This window comes from Herpailurus yagouaroundi, unplaced genomic scaffold (assembly GCF_014898765.1).
Source record: "Herpailurus yagouaroundi ecotype Mexico unplaced genomic scaffold, PumYag 205, whole genome shotgun sequence".
NCBI lineage: Eukaryota > Metazoa > Chordata > Mammalia > Carnivora > Felidae > Herpailurus > Herpailurus yagouaroundi.
In genome coordinates, this window is record NW_024412436.1 from 5,544,821 (window position 1) to 5,555,763 (window position 10,943).

The 10,943-nt window shown below is 38.8% G+C and overlaps 1 protein-coding gene across 2 annotated transcripts in view; it reads right to left on the reverse strand.

Annotated features, from left to right (window-relative positions):
* POU2F1 (POU class 2 homeobox 1) overlaps positions 1 to 10,943 on the reverse strand; it is a 91,306-nt gene that overhangs the window by 66,144 nt on the left and 14,219 nt on the right. The window contains exons 1-2 of one of the 2 annotated variants that reach the window (XM_040451772.1): positions 8,066 to 8,380; positions 4,783 to 4,848 (exon numbers count right to left, since the gene is read on the reverse strand). In XM_040451772.1, coding sequence (XP_040307706.1) covers positions 4,783 to 4,848; positions 8,066 to 8,093 — 94 coding nt within the window. In that variant the 5' untranslated portion in view covers positions 8,094 to 8,380. Of the gene's footprint in view, positions 1 to 4,782; positions 4,849 to 8,065; positions 8,381 to 10,943 lie in introns of those variants that run through there. The other variant, XM_040451773.1, reaches the window with a different exon arrangement.

Here is a 10,943-nt window from a genome sequence, read left to right on the forward strand (position 1 = left end):
CTCTCAAATTTGAGGCAGTGTAAGATAATGAAAAGGAATGAATGGCTCATGGTCTTTATGATCATAAATGAACAGTTCTGAATTAAGTTCCCTTATCTGTAAAACAGGCATACTACTTACCTGATAGGAATATCTTAACAATTGTGATGTAAAGCATACCTAATAAAGCAACGCGCCATGCATACCTAGTAACATTTCAACACATTTTAACTGCTGCCAGTATTTTTACTACCATCCTTGCTTTTCTCTTAAATACCCACTTGAACTACTTTAACGATAAATGAAAAGGATGAAGCAATTTGAATTTGAATTATTCTTCATTTTCCTTTTTCCTGCCACCTCGATGTTCTGTCATTCTTCAATCCTATCTTCTCCCCAGTTGCAGAAAAAGGGACACATCTCTTTCCAGTGTCAAAGTGTATCCTCCACTCTGTACTTGTGAGCCTAGCTCTTCCCCCTACCTTAGTCCCATCAACTGTTTTTCTGTCTTCAGCCTCTTTCTCTCTTGTGGTTCCTTCCAGCTGGCCCATAAACCTACTCAAATTTCCTCAATTGGAGGAACAGTATTGGAAGTCCTAGCCTGAGGAATTAGGCAAGAAAAAGAAATAAAAGGCATCCAAATTGGACACAAAGAAGTAAAACTGTCACTGTCTGGGAATGACACGATTCTAACATCTAGAAAACCCTAAAGACTCCTCCAAAAACTGTTAGAACTAATAACTGAATTCAGTAAAGTAGCAGAATACAAAAATCAATATATAAAAATCTGTTTTGTCTTTATAACTGACAACAAACTATCAGAAAGAGAAATTAAGAAAATAATCCTATTTATAACTGCATCAAAAAGAATAAAATACCTAGAAGTAAATTTAACCAAGGAGATGAAAGACCTATGCGCTGAAAACCACAAGACGGTGATGAAAGACGCTGAAGAGGACACAAGTAGATGGAAAGATCTTCTGTGCTTATGAATTGGAAGAATAGTGTTAAAATGCTAATATTACTCAAACTAATCTACAGATTAGAAAGATATGCACGCTCATGTTCACTGTAGCACTATTCACAATAGCTAAGATATGGAAACAACCAGTGTCCATCCGTGGATGAATGGATAAAGAAAGTGTGGTTATATTCACACAATGGAATACTCTTCAGCCATAACAAAGAATGAAGTCTTGCCATTTGTGTTAACACGAATGGACGTGGAGGGTATTATGCTAAGTGAAGTAAGTCAGAGAATGACAAATATCGTATGATTTCACTTATAGGTGGAATCTAAAAAGGAAAACAAACAAAACAAACCTCCTAGATGCAGAGAACAGACTGGTGGTTGCTAAAGGGGAGGGTGACTGGGTGGTGGGTGAACAGGGAGCAGAGGGTCAAGAGGTACAAACTTCCGGTCAGAAAATAGTAAGTCATGGGGATGTAATTACAGCACAACGACTATATTCAACAATACTGTATTGCGTATTATGTAACTTTACATGGTGACAGGCAAAATTAGACTTATGTGGTCATCATTTCACAGTGTATACAAATATTGAATCATATTGTACACCTGAAACTAATGTAACGTTATATGTCAATTAGACCTCAATTTAAAAAAATAGTCATGGTTCATGATTTCGAGCCCCGCAATGGGCTCTGTGCTGACAGCTCAGAGCCAGGAGCCTGCTTGGAATTCTGTGTCTCACGCTCTCTCTGCCCCTCCCCCACTCATGCTCTTTCAAAAATAAACATTAAAAAGAAAAAAGTATTCCAAATCCAAGAAAATGTGAGACTTTAGTTTTATTATAATTTATTATAATGCTAATTTAGCTATTATTATATTTTCAGTGGTTTTTTTCGACTGAAAACTTTATTCAGTTAGCAAAAACTAAAAATGCATACACCCTTTACAATGAAACAATCTGCAGGTCTGTTTGCTTTAAAAAAAATTTTTTTTAACGTTTATTTATTTTTGAGACGGAGACAGAGCATGAGCAGGTGAGGAGCAGAGAGAGAGGGAGACACAGAATCTGAAGCAGGCTCTAGGCTCTGAGCTGTCAGCACAGAGCCCGATGCGGGGCTCGAACTCACGGACTGCGAGATCATGACCTGAGCCAAAGTCGGACGCTTAACCGACTGAGCCACCCAGGCACCCCTGTTTATTTTGCTTTTAAATAAAATTCAATTTGTAAGCATGTAATTGTCTGAATAAATTATAATTCCGTATCTAATATAGTGAACATGGTAATTTAATAGGCAAACTGGAACTCAAATATATTTTTATATTCCTGAGCTAACAAACTGACATCAGTAGGAGATACTAAGAACGTAGTGATAGGCCCTTAACATTTCAGAAATTGACATTTGGGGTTTTAGTTATCTTTAAGTGCATGTAAAAGTCCTTAACATGGAAGTAATTTGCAATTTTACAAAGGCAACAATGCCAAGTTTTAGAGACATTAAAAAGTAAAACTCTATACTGATACTACTCAGTTCTATGAGTCTACCCACCATGCATTGCAAATATACAAGGCAGGAAATTCATGAGACTGTTTTAGTAATTGCTACAGCTAGAATTTATCTTACATATAGCTCTGAAAATAGTTTTAATCCTGAATATATACAAAGAAATGCTTAAATTTTCTGTTTTATTTTATTGCAATTCATGGGAGAAACCAAATACAGGGTGTAAATCCTCACCCTGCCTTTATTTCCTGACTGATTTTGTGCTTCAATTTCCTATTCCCTAACTTACAGTGTTGTCATTAAGAACTCAAATTGAAATCAGGTAATAAGTCCAGTGCTTAAGATTTTTAAAAACATGTCATCAGGGGATTATTAAATGTTGGTGCTCAATAAATGGTAGCTACTGAAACGTCTATTATTAGTGGTGGTTTCGCAAGGAATCTGACGTAGAGACCTTTTCAGTGTTCTCCAATCATTCTGAGTCTGTTTCTCTTCGTTGAGAAATACATGCTTCTTTGGAGCTGTTCTTTGCTTTTTTTTGAGACAGAGAGAGAGCATGAGTGGAGGAGGGACAAAGGGAGAGAAAGAGAGCGAGAGAGAGAGAGAGAGACACTCGTAAACAGGCTCCATGCTCAGTGTAGAGCCCGACGTGGGGCTCGATCTCACGACCCTGGAATCATGACCTGAGCCAAAATCAAGAGTCAGATGCTTAACCCAATGAGTCACCCAGGCGCTCTTGAAGCTGTTCTTTAGAGTGCCTTGCACACTCTCTCCTAATGTCCTAAGGGATCGACTGCCTTGTTTCTATGCAGACAAGTCCCACACTTAAACTAAATGGAGTAAGCACTCGCAGATGGACCCGTGCTACACAATAATGCAAGACAGGGCCCAGAGGACAGAGGAACAGCAAAAATGAGACTGGCCGACAATCCAGACAGAATGGTGTACCTCCTCGGGAGGTACTAGAGCAGTCCACGTGGCTAGCCTCAGAGTATTTTGAATGACGTGTTCAATATAACAGGAAGTCCCATGGCTCAGTTTCACATAAAGAGACAGGTATCCTTTAGAGACTAGAAGACTAACAAGTATCTCCAGGTATAGAACAATTTACAATGAAAGATATGTAGGCAGGAACTACATACTGGTTCAACTCATCTACTTCAAATTAAACGATGGTGGGGCCAGCAGGGGTGGGAAACAAAGACAGTTTCTAGGAGGGACTCACATTCTCACTATCTCCCATAGTAGGTCGTTTTTTAAATGGTGGTCAAGGAGGCAACCCTCTCTGCAAGTGAAAACCTAGTTTACCTTAGGAACTATTACTTTCTGTGTATTCCTGCCCACAATTCCCTTCTTTACATGGCTGAGTATTTCAATTTATGCCTTTACCAGAAACTGGGGAAGTCCCTGTGCCATCTCTGGCAGATGATAAAAACACACGGGTCAACGTCCTTTCAGCAACGTGATAAAGAGTTTGGGCTGTGGAGACATTCTATACGGATTTACCGCACAGTATAAATTTTTTAAAATGACCAAATAAAGAACGTATTAGAAACAGGTATGTGTTTTTAACTATCTATCTACTGACACTAGCATAACTTCAATATAATTTTACTGAATGGGGGTGAGTGGGTAAGATTTACTGTTTTGATTAACACCTGTAGCAAGAGCAACTTTTTACTGAACGGTTACTGTGTAGCTGGCTCTGTGCTTAATCCATTTCCTTTACTACTCACAACGACCTATGAAATATATTGTCCCCACTAAATAAAGTTAGGAAACTGCCTTAAGGTCCAAAGCTAATGAGTGACAGGGGGTGCCTGGGTGGCTCAGTTGGTTGAGCGTCTGACTCCGGCTCAGGTCATGATCTTGCAGTTGACGAGTTTGAGCCCCATGTCGGGCTCTGTGCTGACAGCTCAGAGCCTGGACCCTGCTTTGGATTCTGTGTCTCCCTCTCTCTCTGCCCCTCCCCTGTTCACACCCTGTCTCTCCCTCTCTCAAAAATAAACAAGCATTAAAAAAATTTTCAAAGCTAGTAAGTGACAAATCCCTAATTCATACCAAGAACCACCTGACCCTAAAGGACTATTCTCTCAACTGCTTTATAGTTCCTCTGATAAACAGCAACAAAAACATGAAGCAATCTGAAGAAACTAAATAGTCTTAAACAAATACAATACCAGCTCCTGCAAGCACTAAATGATCTTTGACAACTCAATACTCAAATTGGTTTTTATTTGCCAAATAGGAGTCACAGTTAAGTGGGAAGTTTCTTCTGGTAACGCTACTAGATCTAGTTAAAAGGTGGGTGTGGGGAGGGTCTCTTACCTGTGTTGCCATCTCCACTCTCCATAGACGGTTTACTGGTTTCTGGCGGATTATTCATTCTTGAGTCTGCAATGAATCAGAGGTGAATGAGGTTTTTTAAAAATTGGGGATGTGGTTAGGGAGGCAAAAGTGTGGCAAAGGAAGGGTTTAAGAATACTGACTGATGTTACAGTCCTACAGTTCAAAGACAGGCAGTGTCATCACTAAAACATTGGAAATTATCGTGAAAGTTTATCTGAGAGAAATTCTGGACTTCCCTTAACCCTGATGCAATCCACAAATAAACTGTCTTTCTAAAGAATTTTAACATTCTTCTAACAAAGACAACAGACATCTAACTTGAAAAAAGTTATAATAGAATTTGACGTGTAAAAGAAGTAAATATAATACGAAGCATAAAATACGTTAAAGAAACAAAGCTGGGGCAAAGTGCCTTACAAAGTAAAACACGTTATTCTCAAAATTTTCTTTTTCCATAAGCAAAGGTATTTGTTAATCAAACCAAAACAATCTGTTGGTAATCTTCATAACAGGCTGGCAGTAACTCAACCTAGCAGAATAAAAGGAAAGGGTGTCTAAGAAAAATATCTCCGTATTTACTCCCCATCCAAACTAACCATGTGTTAAAGTAAGAATATGTCAAATTCATACCTCAATCATAAACCACTACAAGAAGCTGTATCACAAGGCGTAACAGATATATCTAACGATTTCAAAATTGAATCACAACCACACCCCTCTAAAAATTATACCACCTATCTGATATCACATATGAACCTGCTGACATGGGTTTATTTCCCTAAGGGTTATCTCTTTAAGGAAGGTTTTCACAGTAGAAAGTTTTCAGCAAGCAGTATTAGGTATCCCAGAACAGCTGCAAGACACAAGAACAAGTCTGCTTTTCTCCCGCCTTTTCAATAGAGTAAAAACCAAATATACATTTAATATATACCTTATTCTATTTCTACTGTAAACCCAAACTTTGCATATTTGTAATTAACTGAGTTTACTATCCAGCAAGTTCCCCCTTTTCCCCTACTGGGCTAAGAATCACTTAACTCTAATTATTAGGTGAGAATAAATAAATAATGTGATATTTGATTTTTTTTTTTTACTGAAAAGTACATTTTGTCATCCATTTCAATGTTTAACTAGGAAATCAAACAATCATCACAAGTCCCAACCATGCTGTCCACGGTTGCTTTATCCAAATGCGTAAGTGACGAGAAAGAACCAAGAGTCCTCCTGCCATAAATTTCATCTCCAGCCTGGAAGCCGTGTAATAGTTTTTCTAGTAAGTTTTTAAAACAGATGCTGGTCTTCTGGTTTTAGGCAGTTCTAGCACATCTTTGGTTTTTCCCTCTGATGTGTGAAGGATTCAAATTCATATTCTGTGGTCATAAATGAGACTAGTTCTACAATTTCCTCACCCCTACTGTCCAGAAAAATTTAAATGTCACCAAAGGCATACTAGGGTTTGAAAGGAACAGGTGTACAACTTAGTGAAAATCAGCTTTCTGAATGACTTCAACAAAATCTTATGAAAGTCAGCAAAGATCACAACAAATGTTAACAAACCAAAATGCTTCCTTTAGAATGTATGTTAAAAAAAAAAAGTGGAAAAATATGAACCAGTTAACATTCAGAAGAGGGTAACAATGTTTCCACGTATCTTTGTACAAAGAAGTAGGCATAATTCTTAACAAGTCAGGAACCTGTCCCTGTGCAATTCATACCCTAATTTCCACGTATCTAAATTAAAGATTATGTCACGGGTATTCTGTGTGAATCTTCGAAGCATCTTCTATTGAATTGTGAAGAGCTTCAAAGACATTTAACAAAACCACTTCACACATACACATACATATACAAATAAAATTCTGACTTAGCTGTACAACAATGTGAAGACTGTTCAAATGACAGTTACTGTTAATTACAAATAACAGAGGTACAATTTCTAATTCTAAAATAGAATGCTAAAAATATTTCAAAAAGGTATTTTCCTTTCCTTCCTTGAGTTCCCAATTTAGCAGATTTTGTAAAAGAGTAAATACAAGTTCTTTTCTTGATATCTGAAGTTTTTTTTCTCTCTGGGCACACTGAGCTGTGCATGAGCCTAATAACAGTTTACAAACTGCTCTGGGATTGGACTGAATCCTTGACATCGGTTTTTTGTTTTAATTGTGGTTTTTATTGTGCTTTACAAATATTACTACTGCCTTGAGTTTGGGCCATTCCTTCTGCCTGAAAGTGTAAACACTGACAGACCTATCATTTAATTTTATCCTTAACAACTGTGAAGGAGATGGGCAGGGGGTGGGGGTGGGGCTGAGTTTTTTAAGTGAGAAAAATGACATAGAGGAAAAAAAAATCACTTGCAAAGATTTTAAACCGTGAGTTATCAAAGTCCCGGAGTTCATGTCATCTGACTCTCCAGGTGACCAGAGTGACCCGAAGAGGTTTCAACAACTGTGTGCACACAGACAAAACTCAACACAAAATAGGGCCACCGTGAGCCACAGCGTGTCTCAAAACCAAAGTGCCTCAATCTATTTTAAATCTCGGTTACCAAAGACAGTTTATATAATCAAGCCGCACATCCCCCTCCCTAAAAGGCTTGTTGTTCTATAGAGAAAACTTTAAAATAGGCCTTCCAGCACTTAACATTGTTTTCTGAAGAAGAGAAGTTGATTTTTTAAAAAATAAGGAAAGGCTGATATTTGCCAAAATTTGAAAAGTTGACAGTTTCTCAAATCTGGAAACTGATCAACAGTCCCACTGCAGCAACCACCGCAATTACCCTCTGCATCAGTATTTATGGGAGCCATTCTGCACTATGGCTCCACCTTATTTTTCACTATGCACTTTGGTTTTTCTAGAAGACATTCGCCCTTAGGTTGTAAAACATTTTTTATTAATATGTACATATTATTTAGGCATACTTTATACCTTGTTTCCGAGTTAGGGTGTTTTTAGAACTACGTGAAATGCTCCCAACAGATATTTCCAAAAAGCAAAAATGTCTTCCGTTCAAGACGAATTCCAAATCCACACTATTTACAGAAAATGTCCTCTGAACCAGGAGAGCTAGTGGTAGGGAGGGACCTACTGCAAATTCAAGTATGCTCCTGCCCTGCAAATGCTTTCCTCCTTCTCTGCTCAATCCCCCCCCCCCCCCCCCCCCGAGGTGGTTGCATATGCGATTAAGCATTTATGCATAGTCAACCCCACACGCGCTATTTCCATATTAAAGCTTATAAGAAAGAACTGTGCGGGTACCCACCTAGAACATAGTCACTGCAGTCCAGCATTGCTGTGAAATCTTCTAGAGGTTCAGACAGTCCAAAGCAAGGAAGAAACAGGTAGCAGTTTGGGGTGGGTGAAAGAAGGTACTACTATTTCTAACAAATCTACACTATGTTCTTCAGAGAACAAGGGTGGGAGGTGGAAAGTGGATTAGGGGGAGAAGGAAAATACAACTTCAGTTACACCATAGCAATCTTCAACTGAATAAGGAAACTTCAGTTGCTCAGAGGAGTTTTAGTCTCTCCTACCAGCTAGGACTGACATTGTCAAGGCAACTGAAGCATGAAAAGTTCCCCTTTTTGTAATAAAATAGAAACAAAGATTGCAGCTGGCAGTTTCCATAATGAAGCTTAATCAGTATGCGTGTGATTAGGGCCTTATGCAAATCTCTCCTCGTTAGCACAGCAGCCAGCACTTTGAAGTCCACGAACAATTCATTTACAGAACACACTGAAAGCACTCCCTGCATAATTTAAATCATTGCATAAATATTTATCAGCCCATTTGCATATTAATTGGCAGTGCATGAAGGGAAAAATTATCTCCTGAGTGCCAGCATAATAATTAGGAGGATAAAATGAGATTTCTTCCAATGGCCTGGCTCCTCGGACCTAACTTGAGATAGTACCGGGGGAGAAGGGAGAGACAAGAGACAGAGTTCTGTTAAAATGGCACTGAAATGACACGTACAAATTAGAAACAACTCTACAGACTTAAGCACCTTTAATCTTATTCCTGCTGGCAACAATGACTTCAGTAATAAGAGGATTTGCAAAAAGCTTTCTACACAATCCAAATAATCCCAAGGAAACAATTAGCAAGGTAGAAGCAGAACATAGGGCTGTCACGATGGTGCTAGCCCACTGATAGGGAATTTTCCAAATATTAACATACGCTGTCTGGGGAAAGTCCTGCTTTAAAACAAGGCAACAATATGAATCCAGAAGCAGCGCAAGAGCTGTAAAATTATTTTCAAGAGTATGGAAATTCACTATCTATAAATCTCTTCAAACTATCAAATTCACAGAATGGATTAGCCAAATGCCGCCCGTTGTGCGGTGTCCTTCCTCCATCAAAATCAATCTAAAGTAGAAGATGGTTTGTTATTTACAGTGTCAATCATCAAAAAAATAGGTCATATAAATTATGAAATTAATTAGTATTTAAGTAAATTTCACCAAATGTATATGAATATATACACTTATTCTCTTTGCTGAAGAATGTATCTATTCAATTTAAAGTGAATTTATAAGGCAAACATCAGCCCCAAGCTTTTGGGGCATTACAATATGACATTCCACTGTAATCACCATAGACAACTCAGCGGAAGATTTATAAAAAAAAATCCCATGAAGTAGGTATTACTACCCTCTTTGGGGGGGAAAAAAGGAGAAAAAGGAAACTGAGGCACAGAGGGCTAAAGCACTTTACACTAATTTACACTATTTACACTAATAATTTGGAGTCAGACTTTAAAACCGGATTTCGCTGACACCAAAATCTGAGATCTTGGCTGTTATTACACATTGTGGCCAAGTTATACCTTCATGGAGGTGGTAGGCATGGGGGGGGGGGGGGGGGGCCGGGGAAGGGGCTTGAATAAGGCAGCAAATTAAAATGGCTTGTTTTCAATGTAGTGAGGAAACTAATAATTGGTGGCAAAGATTTTGTGTTGAAAAGTCAAGTATGTCCCGATACACAGAAGAGTGCACTACAACTGAGGAGAGTTCTCCAGGGTATTATCCCATTAATAACTGTTTTTATTTAGAACTAGTCTTCAAGCATGCCAAGTGTCTGATTTTTAAAAATCTGTATGTCCCTTTTTCCACCATTCAGGTCGAAATTAAACTCAACCCGCATATGTGGAAATGCAAGACGAGACTTCTATTAGGGACCTTTCAAAGGATTTCTTTGAAAGTCAATAAATTAGCTAGGACCAGAACCAAAAACTTTCTTAACTTTTAGATATGCACTCTGTTTCTATTGTCAGTTTTTCTGTTTCACAGAATCACAAAATCCACACGAGGAAAGAGTTTAGGGGAGAAATTTAACACTGCCATTCAGCACCAGTGAGATTAAGCTCGTTCCCTTTTTGAACCCTAATTTTCTCACCTGTAAAATGATAGTGTCTTTTTCATGAGGTTGCTGTGCGGATGAACGTGCTTGTGCCTCTTAGATCATGGACTGGGGCACGAGGCAGCTGTGCCACTGGGGGGTGGGGGGGGTGGGACATCGCAACACAGGATAAACATGCTACATCTTTCAAGAGCACCAATTTCATTCGATGACAATTCGCAACACTTTGTAGTAAAACAATCAAGAATACATTATACAAGAAAATATGAAATTCAAATGAGTTGTGAATGCATTGGGCTCTATACAAGTTCTACTTGGTGAGAAAATATTAGAAGCAATGATGAATGTGATTGGAATATAGTAGATAGCAGTATATCTTTCTTTCTCTCCTCTTCTGCCTCCATAAAATTTTACATTTACTGCCTGTACTTACTATAGAAGATCTCTTCAGGTCACCATCTACTTTTCATGCTGTATGAGGTTAACACCTCTAAACTACCTTTCTTCTACTAATTTGGCCTTTCATAAATCAGCTAAGCAGGACTTGGAGCTACAGCCAGACAATCACTTCCAACTAAGAAGTGTTCCCTGGAAGGTACCCTTGCAAGGGCAGGACCCTGGTAGTGCACGAACCAAGCACCAACCCCCCTCAAGCCAAGAGAGTCCCACAGGGTCTCTGTGTAGCAGGGGGCGTAAGGCTCACCAACTCACATGGGCTGCTCCCCAGAGAGGGACCCCTTTCCCCTATACTGCAAAGGTCACCGTCTTCACTCCAGGAA